At 38.3% G+C, this 27,415-nt stretch overlaps 1 protein-coding gene across 4 annotated transcripts in view; it reads left to right on the top strand.

Annotated features, from left to right (window-relative positions):
• The window catches only part of LOC136862802 (ankyrin repeat domain-containing protein 13C), a 448,136-nt gene that overhangs the window by 12,850 nt on the left and 407,871 nt on the right, over window positions 1–27,415 (top strand). For 3 of the 4 annotated variants that reach the window (XM_067139060.2, XM_067139059.2, XM_067139062.2), the window contains exon 2: window positions 10,792–10,833. In XM_067139060.2, the coding sequence (XP_066995161.1) occupies window positions 10,792–10,833 (42 nt within the window). Of the gene's footprint in view, window positions 1–10,785; window positions 10,834–27,415 lie in introns of those variants that run through there. The other variant, XM_067139061.2, reaches the window with a different exon arrangement.

Raw genomic sequence — 27,415 nt, 5'->3', positions numbered from 1 at the left:
TCTTTTTAGGATATGGAGGTCTTGTTCTATTGTGGTGAATTTATGCCCGGTGTCCCTCATATGGTTGGCCATTGCGGAGAATTTGTTGTGTCTTTGGGCATTGTAATGCTCGGCATATCTGGTAGAGAAGCTGCGGCCAGTTTGGCCAACATAAGAAAAATTACATGTAGAGCATTTCAATCTGTATATTCCTGATCCAGAGTAACTATTGTCTGTGATGTTGATAGAGTTGTGATTGAAGAATAAATTACGATTAGTGTTTTTTGTTGTGTAGGCTATTTTTATTTCGTGCTTCATTAATGAATTGGTTATCGGGTAAATGCTATGGTTAGTGAACGTGAATTTAGCGTATTTTGGTTTGACGGGTTTTAATGGGGTTAAATTGGTAGCTAGTTTCAGTTTGGTTTTATTGATGATTTTATCAATCATACTCGTGTTAAATCCATTGAATTTAGCTATTTCCTTGATGAATAGTAATTCTTTCTTTAAATTAGTAGAGGACATAGGGATCTTTAATGCTCTATATATTAAACTGTGATAAGTGGCTTTTTTATGTGAGTTGGGATGTAAAGAATCATTTTTTATGGTTGTTGGAGAAAAGGTGGGTTTTCTGTATATTTGGAAGTCGAATTTGTTCAATGCTCGTGTGATTTTGATATCTAAGAAGTTCAAAGAGTTATTGAACTCATCTTCTTTAGTGAATTTAATATTATTATCTAAGTTGTTGAGGAATGATAGTATGTTATTGCTGTTGTTGATTTGTTTATCAATGATAGCTATGGTATCATCAACATAGCGATGCCAAAGACAGAGTCCGTTGATGTTATTAATAATCTTACTATGTTCGAGATTATCTAAGTATATATCGGCTAGTATTCCAGACAACGGGTCTCCCATCGCTAGACCTTCTTGTTTGTAAATTTTCTTATTGAAGGTAAAATAGTTGTTGTCTAAAACGAAATTAAGTAATTTTAACCATTCATCAATTTCGATTTTACTCAATGTGCTATGTTTCAACAGATTGTTTTTTATGATGTACGATTTTGTATTGATTAGGTGGTCTAATAAATAACTTAATGTTATTATTTCAATCCTAGCCCCTTCCCGTCCCATTGTCGTCATAAGACCTATCTGTGTCACTGCGACGTAAAGCAAAAAAAAAACCCATGAGTATTACTTTGGACCACTTCCTGTCCAGTTTGTTGTCGTCCTGCACGTCGTCACACTTCACCTCAGTTTCGATAGAGCGCACTTCGTTTACTGACTTCAACTGTCTGCACTTCAGTTCACTTAAGTTTGCACAAAATCTTACATCCGAGTTGGACACAGCTGGATGAGAGTTTACCTTCAATTTTTTCATACCTATATTTAATTTCGTCTAACATTTTGAGGAGAGTCTGGAACTGTTCAGTATTAATTTTGTCACATAGTAGGGATTTCTGTATGTTCTGAAATAAGCTACCAGTTTCACGAGTTTCTGACACCAGGTTTATGTACTAGATTATCCACTAGTTTATCACACTTGTCCATCCCATCTCACTTTTGACACCATTTGTAACGAGTTGGCGGGGTAGATAAATGACTACAGAATCGGATAGCACTTTACTACTAAGCATTTATTAACTAAGTACTGAAACTATGCATTTAAACACACGCAGGATAACTGAGCTCACGACTTACACACACTTAGTTTGTGCGTGCTCTCTCTCTCTCTCTAGTAGTTCTCACTGTTTATTGACACTGATGCACAAAGAATATTCGATCACTTACACTACACTCACTCAGTGCTCTGTCACACTTGATGTTGCTAGAGTCCACAGTTCACAGTCCATGACCGTCTTGTAGCTCATGATGTGGTTTGTTGTCCGCACTTCGATGGAACTCCGCAGCTGACACTCGTTGGCACCCAGTGTCCTCTTAACTCTGCACCAGATCATGACTCGCTTACAGCAGCTGGCCTCAAGAGAGAGAGAGACAGAGACACAAACACACGCGGGCCAATGTTTGAGATATGTCAGTCATTGGAACCGTGTGGAAATCTCCTGATATGGTATGCTCTCGATCCGTGGCATAGTTTCTATAGTCGTTACGCCGCCCCACTGCGGGTGGAAGAGAGGGGGGGCCAGCCTAGCACCTAAGCCCGAACATGGCTGGTGTGGCTTGAAGGGTGGATAGGCCAAATGGTCACGTGCGCTAGCCCCACCCATGCTGAAGGTTGCTAGGCAGATGTGAGAGGCCACGCACACAACAATACTAACAAAAAATTAGGACTATACTCAGGGATCAAGAATTTGGGAAGTGATGTCAGCTACAGAGTTAAAGGACAGGAAACACCTGCCAATACACCATAGTTTCATCTATTGCATAATCTATCCATGGCGCATGCTTTCAAGTACATTTAAAGGTTCATGGTCTTGCAACAAACAGCAGTACAAGGAGAATTGATATAATCACCATTAAGGGAAAAGCAGGTTGTATTCTAGATCCCACGATAAGGTACAATTCACATCTAACTAACCAGCTGAAGTTGATGATGAAAAGAAACATATTTATTTGCCTACAGTGCCATATTACACAGAAAAATACAGTGTAGAGGATATTCAGGTGATAGGTCTTAAGATTAGTGTCAGAGGGACAGTCCCCACAAAAAAGATGGTGAAAATCATGAAAGTCTTCAGGATCAGCACTCATAAACTCGTGTACTGGCGGATGAAAGCCCTCAGGGTCTATCCTCATTTTGAGACATATTCCATACTCTTTGGAATAAGATCAACTGACCTCAAGTCTGAATCATGCCTATATTTTAAGTTTTGTATGAATTATTTCTCAATATTCTTGAAAATGAAAACCTACAACCTGTTTTCCAGTCATTGACCGGGTCAGGGATGGAATGAATGAAGCAGATATAGGCTATTAGTACGATGGGGTTGCCACTCCCAAACTGATTTATTAATGACTGATACATGCTATGAAATGAGAATGGAGAGTGTTGCTGGAATGAAAGATGACAGGGAAATCCGGAGTACCCGGAGAAAAACCTGTCCCGCCTCCGCTTTGTCCAGCACAAATCTCACATGGAACGACCGGGATTTGAACCACGATATCCAGCGGTGAGAGGCCGATGCGCTGTCGTCTGAGGAAGATCTGGCTACCAAAATGACACAGGATGGAAATAAAAAAACTGTTATACAGCATTGTTAAGAATAGAAGAACTCAAAATGAATCTATCCAGTCTGTAGAACTTCCTAATGGTGAGGTGACTAGGGATAAGACCAAAATATTACAGGAGTTCCAAAGGCATTTTCAAACTTTGCTGAAATGTTATGAAAATATCACTCCATTAGATGATGAACCTTATAATTTTGCCAGCACAAATACCACTAGTCTGACATGGTTGGAAGTAGAGACAGCAATATATAAGCTGAAAAACAACACATCAACTGGATCAGATGAATTAAGTGTAGAGATGATCAAAGCACTAGGAAAGGTAGGACAACAGTGGATGTACAGGGTACTAAATAGAATCTGGAAAGAGAATGTAATACCCAATGACTGGAAGCAAGGAGTCATCATCCCATTGTTGAAAAAAGGTGATAGAAAGAAATGTACCAACTACAGAGGTATAACTCTGCTGTCACATGGCCTTAAAATCTACGAATCCATCCTTGAAAGCAGGATTAGAAAATATGTTGAACCTACACTTGAGGAGGAACAACGTGGATTTAGACCTCATAGATCAACTATAGACCTCATTTTTGCCCCCAGAATGCTCTATGAGAAGTATTGGGTGAAAGGTAAAACACGTATAACTGTTTTTCTGGACATCGAGAAAGCATATGACCATGTACCACGCAGGCATATATGGGGATGTTTGAGACATAAGAAAGTGCCCAATGACATCATAGCACAAGTACGATTATATGATGAAACCAAGTGTTGTGTCCTGGTCCAGGTTGGAAGGTCAGGTTGGTTTGAGACGAAGAGTGGAGTCCAGCAAGGAAGTTGTCTTTCTCCACTTCTCTTCATAATCATAATGGATGAAGTTTTAAAAGCGGTTAAGAGAAAGGATCCAACAACTAATGCCCTGGTTTTTGCTGATGATGTAATGGTATGGGGTGAGACAGAAGCAGAAGTACAAACTGGACTAGATCTCTGGCGTGAAGCTTTTACAACCTTAGGTCTCAAAATCAGCAAAACTAAGACAGTTGGCTTGGTGATGAGTAGAAACTCTCCAACTGTTCATCTAAGAATTGGAGATGAGGAGATGGGTATTGTAGACAACTTCCAGTATTTAAGTAGTGTTCTGTCATCAGACAATACCATACATCAAGAGATTAGTAACAGAATACAGAAAGATTCCAAATTCTATCATGCTGTACGTCAAATACTTTGGGATGAAACATTTCTGTTAGTTTTCAAGATCAGCTTGTACAAAATATATCTAGTACCTATATTGACGTATGGCCTGGAAGCAGCAACACTTACTGGACCAACAAAGAGGCAACAGAAATGAAGTTCCTCCGTTCTTGTCTACAAAAAACAAAAATGGATAAAATAAGGAATATGGATATCCGACAACAGCTTGGAATGGAAAGAAGCTTGCTGGAGACTCTAGAATTGAAGAGACCGGGCGAGTTGGCCATGCACGTAGAGGCGTGCGGCTGTGAGCTTGCATCCGGGAGATAGTAGGTTCGAATCCCACTATCGGCAGCCCTGAAGATGGTTTTCCGTGGTTTCCCATTTTCACACCAGGCAAATGCTGGGGCTGTACCTTAATTAAGGCCACGGCCACTTCCTCCCAACTCCTAGGCCTTTCCTATCCCATCGTCGCCGTAAGACCTATCTGTGTCAGTGCGACGTAAAGCCCCTGGCAAAAAAAAAAAAAAAAAAAGAAGTGAAGAGATTACAATGGTATGGTCACATGAAAAGAATGAACCTTCACAGGACGCCTCGAGCATACTTTGACCACAATGTTCCTGGGAAGAGACCAAGAGAAAGACCTCGTGATGTTTGGGAAAAACAGATAATGAAGGACTTTGAAATAAGAGATGTGAACTGGTGTCACATATATGAGCTGCATCTGTGGATTGATAGAACAAACTGGAGGCGGCTCGTACAAAACCGCACCCGGCTTGCTGGAGCGAAGAAATGATAATGATTTACAAACTTTCTTTTTTTAACCAATATTCATTGTATTGTTTTCTTTGTCTTTGGGCAGCCTCTACCGTGGGTGGTGGAAAAATTTATAAGAAAATAAATACTCTTCTCAGTTAGTCACTCGTGCTTATATCAGTACATGTTTCAGCCACTTTGTGACCATCTTCAGCTAGGTTCAAAAAGATTTTAATTAATGGTGGTGACACATTGTAAGTATAATGAATATACACATTAGAAACCATGGTATGAGTTAACTTGGGCAATCACTTCTTCCAATAAAAACTGCATAAAAAGTGTTTTTGGGTTGAACTTTGTTGAAAATTGTTATTCGTTTGAGAGACAACACATATAATGAAACAAGTGGAAAGGTACTGGAATAGGGATTCTCTGTAGACTCTGTAGTTGTTGTAATATCAGTCTTGTGTATTGCAAAGTATTTGTTTTGATGTCAATATTGAACTTAAGATATTTTAATATAGTAGATTACTATAGTACATCTCTTAGAAATGTTAGATGTTCTATCTTCCAGCCGCTGATTTTGTCATTATAGAATGAAGAATAGCTGGCTCAGCCAACTAGAAAATGAAACTCAGGAAAGTAAGGAATTTCAAGTTACCCAATTGCAACAGTCAAGTTTTAGGAAGGAAGGGGGTCTGAGATTGCTCTTGGTAAACTGTCAGAGTGTAGTAAATAAACAATTAAAATTCGGTACTTTGATGGAATCTTATGAGACTGATGTGGTGATAGGAGTGGAATCATGGTTGAGAGAAGGGGTGGGTAATAGAGAAGTATTTCCAGAAGGGTACACAGTCTATCGTAGAGACCGAGGAGATAAAAAGGGAGGGGGGGTGTTTATTCTGGTGAAGGAAACTTGTTCACATGAATGGTTTACCGATGAAAGGGATGAAATATTAGGGATAAAATTAATTTGTGATAATATGAAGGAAGTGGGAATTATAGGAACATACAGGCCTGGAAGAGAGGAAAGAGACATGGAAATATTTGAGAAAATAATAGATTAGACTCATAAAAACAATAATAATGATGTGGTAATAATTGGGGGCGATCTAAACTTGCCTGAGGTTGAATGGGATGGAGCTGCAAGTGAAGCCCATGAACAGAAACTGGCAAATAAGTTAATTTGGGAGGGAGGATTTACACAAGTAGTACAAGAACCGAATCGTCTCAATGACTTACTAGATGTATTCTTGGTTAAACCATGGGAAATTGTTGATAAAACTGAGGTAATTGAAGGAATAGGTGATAATGGATGTAGGACTGGTACCAAAAAGGCTTAATAAGAGGGTCACACAAGACAAGAAATTGTACAGAAAAACTAAAGTTGATGAATTTGGGACTTATCTTAAATCACAATTCAGTTGTTGGATAAGTGAAGGGAGTAATGTGGATACACTTTGGGCTAAATTTAAAGGAATCATTTGGGAAGGAGAGAAGAGATTTGTACCTGTTCAGAAGGGTAAAATGACCTCAGACCCTGTTTATTATACAAGGGAAATAAGAAAATTAAAAAGAAAATGTAGAATAGTAAACAGGAAAATCAAAGAAGGTAGGGAGAGTAGAGAAAGTAGAAAACAGCTAATGAGGGAACTGAATAGAGTGAAAAAGGAAGCAAAAGAGAATTATATGAATGGAATTCTTCAAGAGCGTAATGACCACAAAGGGAAATGGAAAAAGCTGTATACATATATCAGGAATCAAAAAGGAAAAGGAATCCAAATTCCTACAATGGTGCGAGAAGGGGGTGAACACTATTTAACATATACTGAGAAAGCAAACCTCTTTAGTAGGGAATTCAGAGATTCAGTAGATGATTGTCAGGAGTTGGAAACCAAAACAGAAGATAGAGAGGGAGAGACACTGAGGGAAACAAGAAGCTTCTCATTCACAAATGAAGATATTTTCAGAGAAATCCAACTTCTTCAGCAAGGAAAAGCAGCAGGAAGTGATCAAATTACTGGGCAGGTGTTAAAGACAATGGGGTGGTACATAGTGCCTTATTTAAAATTTCTCTTTGACTATGTCATAAATAATAGTGTAATACCAAAGGAATGGAAGGAATTTATAATAATACCAATTTATAAAGGAAAGGGTGATACAGACCAATCAGCCTGACCAGTTTAGTTTGTAAAATACTGCAGAGTTTAATATCAAAGTACATGAGAGGGATATGTGATGATAAAAATTGGTTCATGAGGAGCCAGTATGGATTTAGAAAGAAATTTTCTTGTGAGGCACAACTGGTGGGATTTCAGCAGGACATATCAGATCAGTTGGATTCAGGAGGCCAGTTAGATTGCATAGCCATAGATCTTTCCAAAGCCTTTGATAGAGTGGAACATGGAATATTATTCAAGAAATTGGAGGGAATAGGATTGGACGTAAGGGTTACACGTTGGGTAAAAACATTTCTAAATTCAAGGGTTCAGAAAGTCTAAGTAGGAATTAACGTATCGCAGGAAGAGAAAGTTTGGAAGGGAATTGCACAGGGTAGTATAATCGGTCCGTTACTTTTCTTAATATACATAAATGACTTAGGGAACAATATAACATCAAAAATAAGATTGTATGCAGATGACATAATTGTTTATAGGGATATAAATACCATTGAGAATTGTTCAGAATTACAAAGGGACCTTGAGAGTATCCAACAATGGGTTGAAGAGAATAACATGAAGGTTAATGGAGGCAAATCAACTGTTACAACATTTACAAACAGGAGTTTTAAAACTGAATTTGAATATACTTTGGATGGGGAAGTTATCCCAAAAGATGGCAAGTGCAAATACTTAGGTGTAAGATTTGAAAGTAATTTGCACTGGAAGGGTCATGTGGATGACATTGTTGGGAAAGCATACAGATCGTTACATGTTATAATGAGGCTACTTAAAGGATGCAACAAAGAATTAAAAGAGAAAAGTTACTTAAGTATGGTTCGTCCATTATTGGAATATGCAAACAGCGTTTGAGATCCTCACCAAGAATACCTAATAAAAGAAATAGATAGTGTGCAGAGGAAAGCAGCAAGATTTGTAACAGGGGATTTCAGGAGAAAGAGTAGTGTATCAGAAATGTTAAAGGAACTAGGGTGGGAAACTTTAAGTAAGAGAAGGGAGAAAACTAGACTTATAGGATTATATAGAGCCTATACAGGAAAAGAAGCATGGGGAGATATCCGTGAGAGGCTTCAGTTGGAAAATAATTATATCGGCAGAACTGACCACAAATATAAAATTAGAAGGAAATTTAGCCGAAGCGATTGGGGTAAATTTTCATTCATTGGGAAGGGTGTGAAGGAGTGGAACAGTTTACCAGGGGTAGTGTTTGATCCTTTTCCAAAATCTGTACAGATATTCAAAAAGAGAATAAACAGCAACAGAGAAAATAAATGAAATGTTAGAGGGCATTCGACCAGTGCAGGTTAATGTAAATAAAAAATGTGTGTGAATACATTAATTCCATCCCCTGCTCTAAGGAGTTTGGACAGCCAAAGTAGGGGACTGCCTGTAGGGGTGAAGTACAGTGGGGACTTTGAGGGCCCTGGGACCGCTATGGTAGCTGTGAAGGCCGTTCAGGAACTCTGAAAAGTGGTGGTAAAAGGGGCTCTGGTTAAGACACAGCAGGTCGTTATGCTACTTAGGTTCCAGAATGGGTAAAGAAAAGAAAAAGTAAATAAATGCAATGTAAATTTTAATCTTATACCAGTTGTACAGTATCATTTGAAGTAATTCCACATACTGTATATCAGTTGACTATATTTGTAAGTGGTACAGGAGATATTATAAGTAGAATTTTTTAAACAATGTAAATTTATTAAGGATGAGCTGTGTGTTTAATAGAAAAAATTGTTAGCATAAATTATATAATATTGTATTATAGGAAAATTTTATTCTCTTGATAATTTAATATTTAGTGCTTGACAATAATGTATTTTAGTGTACCATTTTGCCACCGAGGTAGACACCTCATTTGCAAATAAAGAGATTTTGATTTGATTTGATTTGATTTGATTTGATGTTTGAAGTGTCCACTTTAACATGTGTCCATGTTTATCTGGCGAGTGCTTTCATTCTCACTCTTGCAGATAAGTTATTCGGTGGCGGAATTATAATTTCTTTCCCTGGACACAGATGGGATACTATGATCAGTTATGTTAGTTTCACAAGGAAGATGAATCGTTGGTTGACTTAATTTTATATCGATGTTTACTCTTGCTTAAGAAACAGATTTTGAAAACTCGCAAATTTGATTCCAGACTGAATGGAATTAAGTAATTTGTTGTTTAACACGTTCAGTACCTGCTTCTGAGCGGGACACTTGAATGCCTGGACCAGCCATTTTCATGCCTGGCCCTCTTAACATGCATCACTTAATACAATTTACAATTACTCCTAAACTATAAATGTTAGAAAAATGGTATTTTGTGCTTACCTCTAGTAAATATTTAGGGTGTGATATCTGGTGTCACAGGTTTCAAAATACGTCTAATTCTATACAGCCTATCTGTATTATCGGCATAATGATTACTGTCACAGAAGTGAAGAAATGAAAGAATATGAAGGAAGCGTATTCGGAACATCGTATTAGAAAATATCGGAGTCTGAAAAACAGGGTCTTCGGTCCAGTACATTTTTATATCAGGATTTTGGACTAATCGGTTTCCACGATTGCATGGTCGAATTCTTTGTGAAAGGCCGGGGTACCGCACTTATCACTTGACTCGCATATAGATTGGTCTGCACACACACACATACTGATAAAATTAGTCATTCATGAAAATACTCACGTAACTCAAAATATCCTGCTTATTTTCTATTTGAATGTTTATACCTGAAATCCCTGTAAATGGTGGAACGGGTGGACAATAACTAGGATTATATGTATCAGGCACTTCACTTTTCTCTATAGGCCTATCGGATTCGGGAATCGGAATTTCCTCGTCACTCTCATTTTCACTATCTGAGTCTATTTCACGAATAAGTTCATCACCAGAATAATCATTGTGAACAATATCTAATAATTAATTTTCCGTAAGAAACTTTGTTTTATAAGCCATTATACTACACTCGGTAAGAACGACACGCACTGCATTGGAATCTCTAGTACTATTTTGACGCGCGAGGAAGTGCTGAGATTTTCTCGCTAAAACAGCTAAGATAAACATGAGCCCACTCAATGCGAGGGTTATCTCAAAAAGGTCAACCAACTTCCTACTACAACCAGTAACGCTTACTAAGGTGTAAAAGCCATAGATGACGAATATAAACAACATTGCTTCGCGCGGAACATTAAACGTCTTACGCCGTCCACGGCCCGCAGCATAGGAGCAAGCTTGAACGTCTTACGGTGTCCACGGTCTGCAATGAGTTAAAATAAAATTCTGTATTTCATTTACAGCAGTACTTTATATTGCATAAATATACATTTTCAATAAAGGTCTAGTCTGTAGCTTGTATGTATCAGCTGACCTCTTGGTCACCCTTATTGTCAACTTCCTCCTGTTGTTCTGACCGTGGCTGCTTAGCTGTCATGTCCCAACATTTGAAATTAAGGTTATAATTATATTTGTAAAGGCAGGATGTAGTCTAATGTTTATTTTTCATTTTGTCTTTGCAGGGAACACTGCTCTCCATTTGGCTGTTATGCTTGGAAGAAAAGGTAAAGTATACCCCCATATTTCCATACTCTTGTTGCTATTAATTTCAAAGTGTATTGATTTTGTTCTCTAAGATTTCTGTAATAGTTTATTAAATTGAAAACTGCATGAATGTTTATTACTAGGGTTCAGGTGTTCGGTAAATGTCATATTTTTTCCCCGTCTTCCGATTAGGCTATTTGTTGGAATTAAGCATGAATTAGATGTTTCTGAGCACATTAGACCTCATTTTATAAGGTGTATAGATGCATATTTTACCAATTTTTATTGTTTTTGACATATTTGTCATTTTAATGTTTTGTGCCCGTTGCTACTATCGGTGCATTCTTAGTTCCGATAACTAATATGATTTCCCGTAGTTTTCAGGAACAGCAGTGTAGTATGTCACCATTGTGTAAGACTGCAATATTATTTAAAAATACCTTCGGTACTGAGCACAGTTTAATGATTGATAATGCATTTATGGTAGAGACTAGAGGAATTAAGTTAAAAGAACTATTAAGGAAATGAAATTGAAGAATTGCAGTAGGATTGTACAATAAAGTACATCTTTAATATAAAAGAACTCGTGACAAAAATCATTCATTGGAAGTAAGTATGTTTGGTCATATTTTCCATTTTTTGGGGGTCATATTTAGCTATTTTTAAGAGCATCCTTGCCTGCATGTTTGGGTGATTTTTAGGCCTTGAACATCCAAAGCAAATTTATTACTAAAAAAAGCTCTGAGTAGTACATTTGGTTCTGTGCTTGTCTATTCTATTTAGGGTTGTTGGATTCAAGATTTGCAAAGTTGGTTGATATTTAAGAATGCTTAAATGTGAGAACTCGTATCAGTAGATTTACCAGCACGTTAACACATTTTTGGCTGAGATTCTGACCCTTGGGATGAAGCAGAACCAGACAGTTACACTCCAAGATCATTCTAAGACTACAAAGTGTAATACAGTATATGGTATGTACCAGGAACAGTAATATGTAGAAAATTACAAACTGTAAATGGGATGCTTTTCTGTGATGGAATACTTCGTAGTGGTAAGATGGTAAGTGACCAGTACTTATTCTTTATACAGAATATTCTGGATGTAGTGAATCCACAGTACCCTCGCCTTGTTTTGTGTGATAATTAAGTTATTTGCCGTGCCCAAGACAGGATCAGTGGCATCATCTTAGTGCGTTGTAGATTGCACCAGTACACCCTTTCTCTTTCTTTGCTCATAAAAGTAAATTTATTACTCAAAATTTGTTTTGGCAGACTGAAGAACCTAACAGTCAAAACTGAAAAGAGATGGCTTCAGATATTACAACAAAATGGACAGTTGTCCACGTATGACCAGTATAGTGAAAGAATGATTGTCGTCAAGATAGACACAAAACCAATGCCCACCACAATAGTGCAGGTCTATATGCTTACTATCTCAGCGGATGATGAGGAAATCAAAAGAACATATGAAGAGATAGAAGATTTAATACAATATGTAAAAGGTGACGAGAATCTAATTGTGATGGGAGACTGGAATGCAGTGGTAGGCCAAGGAAGAGAAGGTAATACAGTAGGAGAATTCGGATTGGGACAAAGGAACGCAAGAGGAAGTCGGCTGGTTGAATTCTGCACTGATCATAATTTAGTCCTTGCCAATACTTGGTTCAAACACCACAAACGATGGCTTTATACGTGGACGAGACCTGGAGACACTGAAAGGTATCAAATAGACTTCATTATGATTAGGCAGAGATTCAGAAACCAGGTGTTGGATTGCAAAACTTTCCCAGGAGGAGACTTGGACTCTGACCACAACTTGTTGGTCATGAAATGCCATCTGAAGCTAAAGAAATTAAAGAAAGGAAAGAATTCAAAAAGATGGGATCTAGACAAGTTGAAAGAAAAGAGTGTGAGGGATTGTTTCAAGGAACATGTTGCAAAAGGACTAAATGAAAAGGCTGAAGGAAACACAATAGAGGAAGAGTGGATAGTCGTGAAAAATGAAGTCAGTAGGGCTGCTGAAGAAATGTTAGGAAGGAAGGAAAGATCAACTAAGAATCAGTGGATAACTCAGGAGAATACTAGACCTGATTGATGAATGACGAAAATACAAGAATGCTAGAAATGAAGAGAGCAGAAAAGAATACAGGCGATTAAAGAATGAAGTGGATAGAAAGTGCAAGGTAACTAAGGAAGACTGGCTGAAGGAGAAGTGCAAGGATGTTGAAGGTTGTATGGTCCTGGGAAAGGTAGATGCTGCATACAGGAAAATGACGGAAACCTTAGGAGAAAGGAAATCTAGGTGTATGAATATTAAGAGCTCAGATGGAAAGCCACTTCTAGGGAAAGAAGGCAAAGCAGAAAGATGGCAGGAACATATCCAACAGTTGTATCAAGGTGGAGATGTAGATAATTTGGTTCTGGAACAGGGAGAGGCTGTTGATGCTGATGAAATGGGAGACCCAATTTAGAGGTCAGAGTTCGACACAGCTGTGAGCAACCTAAATAGGAACAAGGCACCTGGAATTGATGACATTCCCTCTGAATTACTGACTGCCTTAGGAGAAACCAGTATGGCAAGGTTATTCCATTTAGTGTGTAGGATGTATGAGACAGGAGAAGTCCCATCCGATTTTCGGCATAATGTTGTTATACCTATTCCTAAGAAAGCCGGTGCTGACAGGTGTGAAAACTATCGCACCATTAGTTTAGTATCTCATGCCTGCAAAATTTTAACACATATTGTTTACAGAAAAATGGAAAAACAGTTGAAGCTGAGTTGGTAGAAGATCAATTTGGCTTCAGAAGAAATGTAGGAACACATGAAGCAATCCTGACTTTACTTATGACCTTAGAGGATCGAATCAAGAAGGACAAGCCCACGTACATGGCATTTGTAGATCTAGAAAAGGCATTCGATAATGTTGATTGGACCAAGCTATTTAAGATTCTGAAGGTGATTGGGATCAGATACCAAGAACGAAGAATTGTCCACAATCTGTATAAAAATCAGTCTGCAGTCAGTCTGCAGTGATAAGAATCAAGAGCTTTGAAAAAGAAGCAGCAATCCAGAAAGGAGTGAGGCAAGGCTGCAGTTTGTCCCCCATCCTTTTCAATGTTTACATAGAACAGGCAGTAAAGGAAATCAAAGAGGAATTTGGAAAGAGAATCACAATCCAAGGAGAGGAAATCAAAACCTTGAGATTTGCCAATGATATTGTTATTTTATGTGAGACTGCAGAAGATCTCGAGAAGCTGCTGAATGGTATGGACGAAGTCTTGGGTAAGGAGTGCAAGATGAAAATAAGTCCAAAACAAAAGTAATGGAGTGCAGTCGAACGAAGGCAGGTGATGTAGGAAATATTAAATTAGGAAATGAAGTCTTAAAGGAAGTAGATGAATATTGTTACTTGGGCAGTAAAATAACTAACAATGGCAGAAGTAAGGAGGACATAAAATGCAGGTTAGCACAAGCAAGGAAGAGCTTTCTTAAGAAAAGAAATTTGCTCACTTCAAACTTTGATATAGGAATTAGAAAGATGCTTTTGAAGACTTTCGTGCAGAGCGTGGCATTGTATGGAAATGAAACATGGACAATAACTAGCTCAGAAAGAAAGAGAATAGAAGCTTTTGAAATGTGGTGTTACAGAAGAATGCTGATGGTGAGATGGATAGATTGAATCACAAATGAAGAGATACTGAATCGAATTGGCGAGAGGAGATCGATTTGGCTAAATTTAACGAGAAGAAGAGATAGAATGATAGGACACATCTTAAGACACCCAGGTCTTGTTGGCTTTTGAAGGAGGTATAGGTGGCAAGAACGGTAGGGGTGGACCGAGGTATGAATGTAACAAGCAGATTAGAGCAGATGTAGGGTGCAGTAGTTACGTAGAAATTAAAAAGTTAGCACAGTATATGGTGGCATGGAGAGCTGAATCAAACCAGTCTATGGACTGATGACTCAAACAACAACATGTTCATCCATTACCTTTCTTGTTCACTCTCATATTTTGTCCACTCGTAATGGCTGGTGCTAAAGTGTGTACGCGAGGACTGGCACTGGGTCTTCGTACCGTGTTTAAATTTTTGTCTTTCTAAATTTTCAACACTTTTATTTGAAAAACAAAGTTTGCATTTTATTCAATAATCTATATACAGTCAGAATATGTTGCTTTTGACAATTTATTAACTTCTTCGTGCACTAAAATAACAATCAAACTTTCCTGGATACAAAAATGGACCTACAGGTGTCAACAACAAAGTTAAAAGTTCGTTCAGACAATAAATACCAAAATTTCATAGGAACGTCACTATATTTATAAGGAGTAAGGGCAGAAGAAACACTTCGGTAATTTAAAACTTATGACACTGATCCAGGAAGCAGGTATGGTTGTCGAAAGCTCAGTTGTCACTCATCATTTGCAGTAGTGTATTCCACGCATTGATAGCATATAGGAGTCGTGTTGTTTACAGATCATAGTTTTACAAGTGTAATACTCAGTTTTTGTTTGACTGTCCACACTAGAGGGGTGATACCATAAATTGTTTGGGATTTTTTTTGTGGAGGTCCAGGTAAGGAAGTGTCATTTTTGACTGAACGAGGAAGGCTGTTCATCACTGCTCGGTGTATCATGTGATCAAGAACCATTTCCTCAGACAACTGTTTCAGAAATGCTTGTCTGATTATTTTCTGAGGGTTCTTCGATTGATAGATAACAAGAGAGTTTATACCAGCAACATTTAGCATGGCATGAAAAATTTTCAGTGGCCAACATCTGCTCACACGTCCAACATCACCACCAATATCATATTCTTCTGATAAAAACTCCATCAGTTAGACTCTTAAGGCATGGCTGCCTCTTTTCCCAATCCTCCTTTGCTACCACTTGAAACAATACCATCTAATTACTGGCAGTCGAGACTGGACATAAGAACACCTGAATTATAATATGATCATGAAGTGTCTAATATTGGGACATTTTTCTTTCGACATAGCAAACATCATCAGCCATTAATGCAATAAAATCTAGGTCAGGGCCCTGAGCTTAAAATATAGAGAATGTTATCATATTAAAGAACGAACTGTGTCATAATAAAAAGTGGTAATCAACAATCAATACAATAAAAACATTAGACTTGAGGTTTTAACAATATATGCAAGTTAAAAACAAAAATTTGTCATGGGGTACATTAACGGTGGCAGTCTGTGGAATTAAAAACAATTATGAGGCCGCTGGAACATGACAATAGATACTGTGACATAAATATACGTCAATGTGTGAAGCGTGGATTAATATAGTGAGGATGAAGTTCCTTTGAATTCATAAATAAGGGTTAAAATAGAGTTCATTGACTTGTCACAAGTCCAAATTGAACTAGTCAAAGGCACATAACATTGAGCAAACTAAATTTGACTTACAACTTGAACTTCAGCAGAAGCAGAATTCGTAAGAGAGGTGCAATCTTGCTGTCAGAAAAATACCAGTTAAGCTAGTTAATATATACACGCTAGCAAATAAAACTAGAAGTTTATATAATAAACTCATTAAGGAGTAGCGATGAAACTTGAATGTGGGGAGAGTTTTAGCGATCCTTATAAGACAGAGAGCATATTCTGGCACAAAATAGAGTTTGAATCTGAAAAGAAAGAAAAATGAGAAATGAAGTTACGTTGAAACCGGAAGAAGAAAATGAAAAGAAAAATTAAAAACGGAAGTTTACCCCCTTGGGACTGGTATGAGATGTCCGCTAGCGTTGGCTGCGTGAAGCAGACTGGCGCGTAGCTCTATTACTGTTTCTAGTGTTGTACGTATATATATGTAGAGGCGGGGAGTGAGTCATGTGAGGAGGAGGGGCGGCCGATTCCTTGGGTGGGGATGTAGAGTGAAGGGGTGGTGAAACAGTAGCTGTTGTTATAGGAGGAATGTTGTTAGCAGTTTTATAATTAAAGATGATCATAAAACTATTTTTGTTTATATTGATATTGATTGTTGGGCTTTTCATTTCTGAAATTTCATTTAAATTTTGATTTACAATTAAAATGCTGTTCTAAGGATATGTAAATGTTCTCGAACTCTGTCATCCGTTTACTTTTATGAACGTATTTTATGATTTGAAGGTCTTTTTCAATTGTCGTGAAACTGTGACCAGTCTCTTCCATATGGGTGCTCATGGTGGAATAGTTTTTATGTTTTGAAGCGTTGTAATGTTCAAGGTATCTGGTCAAAAAGTGACGTCCAGTTTGCCCGATATAAGAAAACCCGCAGTGGGTATATTTGAGTCTATGGATACCAGAGTTCGAGAATTTATCGTATTTGGTGTTAACTGTATTGGAGTTGAAAAATATGTTACAGTTCGTGCATCGGGTTCTATAAGCGATATTGATGTCGTATTTCTTTAGTGTGTTAGTAACTTGACTCTGGACGAGCCTAAGAAGACAAAATATGCCGCTTTTACCTATATGAACTCAGGTTTATTTCACAGATAGGTCTTATGGCGACAATGGAATAGGAAAGGCCTAGAAGTGGGAAGGAAGTGGACGTGGCTTTAATTAAGGTACAGCCCCAGCATTTGCCTGGTGTGAAAATGGGAAACCACGGAAAACCATCTTCAGGGCTGCCGACAGTGGGGTTCGAACCCATTATCTCCCGGATGCAAGCTCACACCTGCACGACCCTAACCGCACGGTCAACTCGCCTGGTGATAAAGCTTTTGACACTGTCTGGCATGATAATATAATATTGTTAATTTTCTGTGACAGTATAAAGTTCCCAAATATCTAGTCAAAATTTTACAGTCATATTTGACAAACAGCAAATTTTATGTTTCCTCTGAGGGGGAGCAATCCACCCCACGGGTACTCTGAGCTGGGGTCCCACAGGGAGGGTTGCTGTCCTCCACCCTATATGGCCTATATGTGAACAACCTTCTAACCCGCCAAGGAGTGGAGGTCCATAAATACGCAGATGACATAGCCTTTTACACCAGTATGAGGAGAAATGACTATTCTGTCTACGCGCTGCAACAATGGATCTCGTCTTTCTGGGAGTGGTGTGTCCGAAACGAGGTGAAAATAAATCCCATGAAAACTCAGGCAATTATTTTCACTAAGCATCGGCATAGATTTGGTCAACTTTTCTTTTTTTTTAATTGAAATTATATTTGTTCATGTCATCGAACTCTGTAGATCTTTTGCCACTACTTTCACCATATTATAAGAACCTATGTGTAAGTGGAATTGTGGGAGTGTAATGTGTTGATTGTGAGGATAGGATCGCTAAAGACGACACAAACACCCAGTACCCAGGAATCAAACCTGGGCCCGCCGGGTGATAGGCGGGCGCGTTGCCCCCTACACCGCGGGGGTGGTCTCTGGTCATCTTACTATTAATAAGGTCCCTTTGTCTTGGACAAACAAAATAAAATATCTCAGGCTTACTATGGACAGAAATATGTCCTAGAGTTACAATATAGAACAAGCCTTACAGCGTGGTATGGCACGGATGAAAGCTGTGAGACCTCTGCTGGGAAATAAATATATATCTATAAGTATTAAGAGAAATATTTACCTAGCATGTATCAGGCCCATCTTGCTGTATGGCTGTAAGGCCTGGGGCTATATTGCTAAAACGCAACTTTCCTAATTACAAGTGTTTCAAAATAAGACACTCAGAATGATGACAAAAGCACTAAGACTGAAATCTAATGGGATGATATGAACAGAACTTTGTATTCCAACTGTTAGATCTGAGATAAATAAAATAGTAAAAATGATCAAATCTAGAATCCTCCTAAGCCATTCAACCGACCCCGGCATCCTACTCTAGAAACGGGTCTTAAGAACCAAGAAGCCACGTTTCAAGCTTCGCGGTCCTTGGCTCACATACGACCTGTTTTAACATGAAATAGGAACTGTTTCAGCCTTTTCTCACACTAAATTAACTTCAAAATTTAACCCCTGAAAGGGACCGTATGTTAAGAAGGGAAGTTTCTCCCCCACTCTGAAAATAGCTCCAATAAACCAACCCCATGGCACTTAATGCCCTTGAAAGGGCCTTGGCCTGCCCAGCGACCGCTGCTCAGCCCGAAGGCCTGTAGATTACGAGGGGTCGTGTGGTCAACACGACGCATCCTCTCGGCCGTTATTCTGGGCTTTCGAGACCGGGGCCACCATCTCACCGTCAGATAGCGCCTTTTAATCACGTATGCTGAGTGGATCTCGAACCAGCCCGCAGGTCGAGAGAATAATCCCTGACCTGGCCGGGACTCGAACCCGGGGCTTCCGGGCGGGAGGCAGGCATGCTACCCCTACACCATGGGGCCGGCCTGAAAATAGCTCTCAGACTCAAAATTAGACCCCATATCTCAGTGAAGAGGGGGTTCCTTCTCTGACGGGGTGTTAGTACCGCCTCCCAGCTAGATTGCTGTCTCTTTCCCCCTGCCAGTGCAAAACTGGAGACTTTTCTAACTCATCGGGATTTCTCTGAAACAGATGGGTAAAGGGGCACCGTTTTTGTCCTGGGACTCTCAGGGTAAAGGGGCACAGTTTTTGTCCTGGGATTCTCAGTTACTCACCCTCAACAAACAAAACAAAAACAAAATTTAAATCTGTGTGTAAACAGTTGCTTGAACTCCATGAAGGTGCAGTGGTCATTCTCTCTTTCTTGTGCGAACACAGTGTTACCTGCAGTTGTAGCTCCCAGGAAATAAAGTGCCCTATCAGCTGTGTCATAATATTCTAACAGGCAATCCTGGCTGGAGGGTTCTTACATTTCCACTATTCTGTAGATTAGTTCCTTCCATGGGACATTTCACAATTGACATGAGCTCGGACAATCTGCAGGTGTGCTTTCGGAATTGCCATTATCTGTTTGCTCTGTTGCTCTGTCATAAACTTCTTGTTCATATTAAGCATCTTAATCTGAATTCCTATCTCCAGTTGAAATATCTCCCCTTCTTCCTGTAGCCACTTCAGTCTGTTGTCTTGGGACATGATCTTATTCTTATAGCCCCAGCAGGCAAATGCTGGGGCTGTACCTTAATTAAGGCCGCGGCCGCTTCCTTCCCATCCCTAGGTCTTTCCTATTCCATCGTCGCCATAAGACCTTTCTGTGTCGGTGCGACGTGAAACAAATAGCAAAAAAATATTATTCTTATAGAACATTTTTGTTGTTGCTGCTGTTATTTTCCTAGGATTGTGGAAGAAAGTATGTAGGATAAAGTAATAAGGAGAAGGGTATGCATAAACATACCTTCGATATACAGAATTAAACAAAGCATAGTCATCACACATGCACTGCGTATATAAATCCTCACCAGAACTCTATAGTAACTAATGTAAACTTGTAGTAGGCACTACACCATTATAACATGATGTGGGAGAAAAAAATGTTACATAATGACTCTCGTGTTCGATTTTATCTGATTTTTAACACTCATTTATTTATTTATTTATTTATTTATTTATTTATTTATTTATTTATTTATTTATTTATTTTTGTCTGTAACAGAGTACTGCTCCAATTACTACAGACTTAATACTACAATAAAATTTATACACTCAAATACAAATAATTTTTGAAATAAACACAAAAATGGAAAAACGAAATAAATCCATATAAACTTCTATAAAATATATAAAACTAAAACAGTTGACAATTTAAAAAAAGCATTCTTACAAATATACAAAATATAATGCAAATTAGTTACAGAAATGTGCAATGTGCACTTAAGAATATCCACTAACAATATATTAATACACTGTACACCAAGAAAATATAACTAGCTAAACAATACCAGTGCAATCCAGTAGAATATTTAACAGTAAAGCTAAGTTCCCTGGCTTCCCTGGCATCATGTGACAGTTGTCACTTCTTCTTCTTCTTCTTCTTCTTCTTCTTCTTCTTCTTGATATTTGATCGGGCTCGGTATTTAACTAACACCCAGTTCCAATACTGTATGAATGAAACACTTCCGAACACTCAGAACCACTTAGTTATGGTGACTAATCAACACTTTATCTCACATATTTTAAAGCTGGTAAAACTGTGAACTGCTTGGCTATTATCATGTATGGATTGGACCGTAGTAAGTGGAAGTAATGCACTATTCAGAAAGTACTTTAGGACAATGATCACTGGTAGGAGTGAAAATCTACATCTTGTGGGTATGAGGGTAATAGACTTAGGAGTAAGCACGTGGACACAAGGTACTATATCTTCACACCGAAGTGAGTGACCCATCTTGGCGTCTTGCTGCTTTGACATACGAGAACGGGTCTGGAATTGGGAAGGACATAGAATATAACTCAACAACTAAAGGATTTAGTATTAAGGATGGGATAACACAAATAGAGGGTTGTAATGTAGATATTACTCAATGTGTAATGAAGACTTACCAAGGACGTGTGTTGTTGCGAACGACGTGTTACCCTAAACCTTACCTACCAAAGAGAATGTTACCTACTGAATCCAGATCTTTCTAACAAGAGTACAACGCACTTTGAGATATGACAACTTGCAATATGAACTCGAGTCGACAAATGATAGTAGCAGTGCGAACATGGTTCTCGGTACCTGTTAGAGTTGTAGGCCTATATTAAACAAAACCTAATCAAACTTAAGTGGGCATAGTCGGGAGTGTGATGAAGACTTTGTAAATGACACAACTATTAATGAAAACTTTAACTGTATGGAATTTCTTATAGTATGATTTTCGTATCATCTAAAAATCTGTTTAATATGTATATTACCTCCGGTGTTGGGTTGTAAACAAGACAATCAACACTTGTTGGAAGCGGTAGTCGTAAACGTATTAGACTTGCAAGTAACCGTATTCGAGCCTGAATATATAACGGACACTGTAGAATGAGGTGATTTGCATCCGCCTCATTTGAACCACACTGACATGTCGGTTGGTTGAGAATGTTGAATCGATATTTATACATTGGCGTAAGTGCATGGTTTGCCCTTGCTGGCAGGACCTAGTGTTTACAGTGCACTATGTCTTCTGGTATGGGCTAGAGTAATTTTGTTACTTTCATTGATCTGTCTCTGTCTTATACTTGGCTTTGACAATATGAAAGTGACCGAGGTATGAGCGATGCTAGTAATGCCATTCCTTCTGCAGCCAGTCCCTGCTATGAATGGTGTGAAAATGTTACTCATAGGGTCGGTTGGTGCACGCATTTCAGTGGGCTTGGCAGACTGATATGTAATAGCAACTTCTGGCTCGGTGAGGAAAGCAACGGGGAACTACCTCACTCCTCATTTCCCTAGTACGCCTCTTCAGTGATGCCTAGGTCATCTATGACAGCTGATGGCGGAGCTGTTGAGGATCTAACCAGCCTTAGGGCTGAAGACTGAACATACATACAAGTGCATGGTTGAAACGTAGCCTAATAATATTTATTATATGGCGCAGTGTGTATGTTGTTCATTGATACCCGTGTTGGAGTGGCAGAGAGGGTTGGATTCTGTGATAGAATTTCCCTTTTATTCTTGCAATTTCATTCCAGAACTGTTGCCATGTTGATTTTTGAAGTTTCTTTAGTATTGGAATTAGATCAGTTACTGGAGTCATAAATGTCATTGGAGGGGTGTTGAGCAGTGATGCTTGTTTGACAGCTTTATCCGCTTTTTCATTACTGGGAATATTTTTATGCGCCGGAATCCATATAATTGTAATCTGAGTACCAGTATTATGTAGGTCATATAGTAGCTGCTTAACATTATAAACATACCATTTCAGCGTGAATTTAGAGGACTGGATCGATTGTAATGCTGATAGAGAATCTGTGAAGATATTGGCCTTCGGGATTGCTTCGTTTTTTATATACAGGAGTGTTTTTCTGATCGCTATAAGTTCTGCTGTGAAAATAGAGAAATCCGGGTGGAGTTTATATAGTTCAATGTGTTGTATTCTTTCATAATAAAATGCTGCGCCTACTCCGTAGGAATTCTTAGATCCATCAGTATAAAAATGATGTCCAATATTAGAGTATGATAAACAAAGTTTTTTCGAGGTTGATGCAAACGTAGAGGTTTTATACTGCAGGAATGTAAAACTAGTAGTTTGGGTAGTATTGGGCTACTTCATACGATACCGTATAATGGGGAAGGTTTGCGCTCCTTATGATATTGGTTTTAAATGTCAATACATGTTGGAATACGCTTATTAGAGCAGGGGTTCTTTTATCTCTTATATTATATGAATTGTATCTTTCATACAGTAGTTGGAGTTTTGGTACAATAGGATTAGAAACTGTTATTAGACGTCATAGTAGGTACTAGGAAGCAAGGTACTGCCGGCGAATATGGAGTGGTGTTTCTCCCGTTTCCACTTACAAAGCATTTGTTGGTGTAGATTTCAATGCACCAAAACAAATACGTAATGCTTGGTGTTGTATATTATTTAGCTTATTCAGTGTTGCGGGATTAGCAATATCAATGATATGTGCGCAATAATCTAATCTTGAATGAATTGTAGCGCAGTACACTGTCTTGGCTGTTGTAGGGTCTGCCCCCCATGATCTTCTCGTTATAGCTTTGAGGAGTTTTGTATAATTAGCCACCATATTTCTGAGGTATTGGATATATCTAGCAAAATTTAGTTTGTTATCTGGGATGATGCCTAGATATTTATGATATGTATGTATCGGTATCTCATAGGAAGCCACTGTTAGTGGTTCAGTGTTGTAGATCCGTTTCTGTGTAAAAATGAGTGTTGAACACTTTGATGGAGATAGTGATAAACCATGGGCACTTAACCAGTTCTGTACTTTAAGCATTACTTTAGTAATAGTATTACGGGCACAATCAATATCCCTCTGTGATGTATATATGACTGTATCATCCGCATAGAGTAAGATACGTGCATATTGTAGTACAAGCTGTTCTAGGTTTGAGAGATACAAGGCGAATAATATGCCACTAAAAATATCGCCCTGTGGAATTCCATCCGTAGCCTGACGTGAAATAGGTGGAGAATCATGGTGTTTTATTATAAGCGTTCTGTATGTATGGAGGTTTCGGAGTCGTGTGATGAACGAAGTAGGAATGTCTTTGGATGATAATGTGGTCCATAACATATGCAATGGGATGGAGTCAAACGCACGCCCCCCCCCCCCCCCCACCCCCGTATATCCAGAAAGATTGCAATTGTGTGGTATTTGCATGTTTTAGAAAACATTGTGTCAGTTATTAGTATATAAATGGCATCTTGTGAACTGCGACCTTTAAATTATGCATATTGGCATTTGGGAACTAATTCATGGTATTCTAAGTACCATAAAAAACGTTGTAGTATTATTTTTAAAAATGTTTTGCGTATACAAGATGCTAATACTATTCCACGAATATTCTTGTGATCATTCAACGGTAGCCGTGGTTTGGGAATAGGTATTAAGAAAAATTTATTCCAGTTGTCCGGAGGGGTGGAGGTTTGTAGGATTTGATTGTAGTGATTAATAAATGCTTGTAAGGCCTGGTTGGGGAGGGCTTTTATCGTCGTATAATTAATGTAATCCGGACCAGGGGTGGATCTTTTACATTTTTGTAACGTTGCTTTAAGTTCACATAGGGTGATGTTCTGTAGCAAAACTGAAGATGATAGTAGAGAATCGTTGCTTTTAGTGACAAACTGTGGGACCACCGTATTTGGAGTTAATGAGTAAAGGAATTTTTCCAATATATCTGGCTTTATTAAAGGTCTAGTAATTTGTGTGGAGACACGTGACAGTGCTCTGACCGCGTTCCATAAACTTGTTACTGATATATATTTATGGAAAGAATTGATAAATGCTTGCCAAGCTTTGCGTCTTTTTTGGTGGATTATGCGACGTATTGCATCAGTATGGCATTTCAGGCGAATATAATTTGCTAAGTTTAATGTTTTCCGATAGATTTTAAAAAGGCGTTTCAGTTTAAGAATTAGGTGGTGGCATTCATCATCCCACCATCTGAGGCCACCTATATTGTGGGAGTGTGCATTGATATATAATTTGATAGAGCTTATTGTAATTAAACTCATCGACTGTATGTTTTTCAATCTGTTTGAGTATAAATATCTTGAACATCTCGGGGTCAAACTTATGTAAAGAGCGTGTTGTATTCATTACTTTATTGGACCAAGGGGGTTTCACTATTGATCCAGAACCATGAGTGATAAATATTGGATAGTGATCACAGCTATGGGTATCACCTAATGTACGCCAGGTATTTGTGGATGCTATATTATAACTGCATAATGAAATATCCACTGCACTCGGTGACCCATCATTGAGAATGACTAGGTTACTTTGCTGTATTGCTTTTAAGAAGTTAGTTCCCCTAGGTGTTGTTAATTATTATACCAAGTACATATATGTTAGGTATTTGATATTGGGGATGAAATAGCTGATATGTAAATGATTGATGTATTAAAATGCTACTCCATCATACCCCGGGCCGTCTATGCGTTCAATTAGGAAAGAAGGTATAGAAAAAACATTATCGGGCGCAAGCCATGTTTCTTGGAGGAGTACTATATCCGGTGATGTTTCTTTTATCAATATTCGCAATTCATGGTGTTTAGTCCGAATACTTCTAGCATTCCATTGAATTATCTTCATTATCTTTATTGAATAGGAGCTGGAGGCTGTCGCAGAATTGTCCAATCATGGATAACATATTCGGTTGGTCCTTAAGTAATGGGGGTAGTAGCAACATGAGCATACGTAAGCAGTGTATGACTTGGTCCTTTTGCATATCATTTTGAGAGGGCAAAGCTGCTGGGTTTACCGCCTGCTATGATAAGTGTTGTCTTGATGTAGATGGGAACTGCTGAGGATGTGAAGGGGGCTGTTGCTGAGCTGGCATTGATGCATGCCGAGGAAGTTGATAGTGTTGCAGAATTTGCATGTGTCCCATACGATCATATCCAGGAGTTGGTTTGGGTGGCAAATCTTGAACAATAACCTGTGTAAACTTCCTCTTACGTGGAGCTTCAATAACAGTTTGAGTCGCATGAGTATGCAGGGGCGGAAAATTTTGAAGAGTATCTTGTGGAGCTATTGTCTGTGGGTATAGACGCGAAGCAGCCTCAGAAAAAGATACATTCTCTAGGCACATTAGTTTTTTATTTCAATTTGGCGTTTGTATACCTCACATTCAGTCGCTCCCGATACATGTTGCTTATTACAATGCAAACATTGTATTATATTAGATAGACAATCAGCTGTCACGTGATTTAAGGCACAATTCTTGCATCTAAAAGTGGAAGATTGACAGTTTCTTTGGCATTTTGCACAAATAATTGGATAAAAAATAAATGGAGTAACTTCTAACACAACTTGAAAAATAGATACATATTTGGGAAGATGTTTCGCACAAAAGACAACTTCTTCTTCCATAGTCTTATGATTTAACCGTTGTACAGAATGTACCTTTATATCTTTTAATTAGGTCTAATATGTTAGCTTCTGTAAGATTTTTGTCAACTCCTCTAATTATACCAATCCAAAATAGGTTTGAGTGTGGAATAAATGCATGTAAATTGTGTGAGGCAAGAAAATTACTCTGTAAAAATGTGTTAGCATGTAAGGCAGATAGAAATGCGATCTGAATCCTGTTTCTCCCTTTTGGTTGAATGGAGTGAACATGGAAATAATTTCCATGTAGAAGTCTTCCGAGTGCCATTGGGTGTAGGTTGCCAATGTTATTCGTACTTTTACCGGACACAAATACGATATATGGTCCTTGATGATTGGTTGGGTAGCTATATGTAGCAAACTTGTTAGTGGTTTTAGTAGTTGAATTATGAGCATTAGTAGGTGTAGGATTATTAGTCACCGAATTATCCTTAGAGTTATTTGCTGAATTTTGATTCGTCTTCACTGTTTCTTCATTATCTACATTGTTGTTAGCTAAAGGATCAGGTTCTTCAACTCCGCCACTGTCACTATCCATGTTGTCCCACGCTTTGCACTCGACCACTCTTCAAGCACTAAGTAGAAAGATCTAGAACCGACTCGATACAACCGCACCACTCAGCAGAGCGAACAGAGCACTTTGGTGCCATCTCTTGAGCATTCTGTGTATCTCTTGAATATGTATGTGTTTTTTTGGAAGCAGGTATTTATTTATGCTCTGTAATCATAAGTTCTTTATAGTTTTTTGTAAAACAATTTGTCAGAAGTGTGTTTCGGTGGTGTTATTTCTGTTACTCAGTGTTCAGTCATGCCTAAAGTCAGAGGTAAAACTGCACTAAAACGGAGAGCAAAGGAAATGCTTACTAGAAGGTGGTCTACAAATCACGCAGAAGAAACACCCACATGTGAGATGGAAGCAAATATTTCTAAGGGTTCAAATGAACCTGAACATGAAAATGAAGGCCAGTATATGTATTCTGAGCTCCTGGTATAACAATGCACTGTGTTGTAAATGTTTTATGGGGAGTGTAACTGCACAAATAAGAAATATGTTTGGTTTTTCTAGAAAAGTGGTTGTGAAATGTGAAAACTGTGGTTATGTTTTGAATCAGATCTACACATGCTCTCAAAAGCAAAAATCTCAAAATAACAAGAACATGTTTGACATAAACAAGAAAATTGTGGAATCTTTCA

This window comes from Anabrus simplex, chromosome 2, assembly GCF_040414725.1.
Source record: "Anabrus simplex isolate iqAnaSimp1 chromosome 2, ASM4041472v1, whole genome shotgun sequence".
Lineage (NCBI taxonomy): Eukaryota > Metazoa > Arthropoda > Insecta > Orthoptera > Tettigoniidae > Anabrus > Anabrus simplex.
Note: the sequence above shows the minus strand (reverse complement) of the source record. Positions and strands in the feature narration are given on the sequence as shown.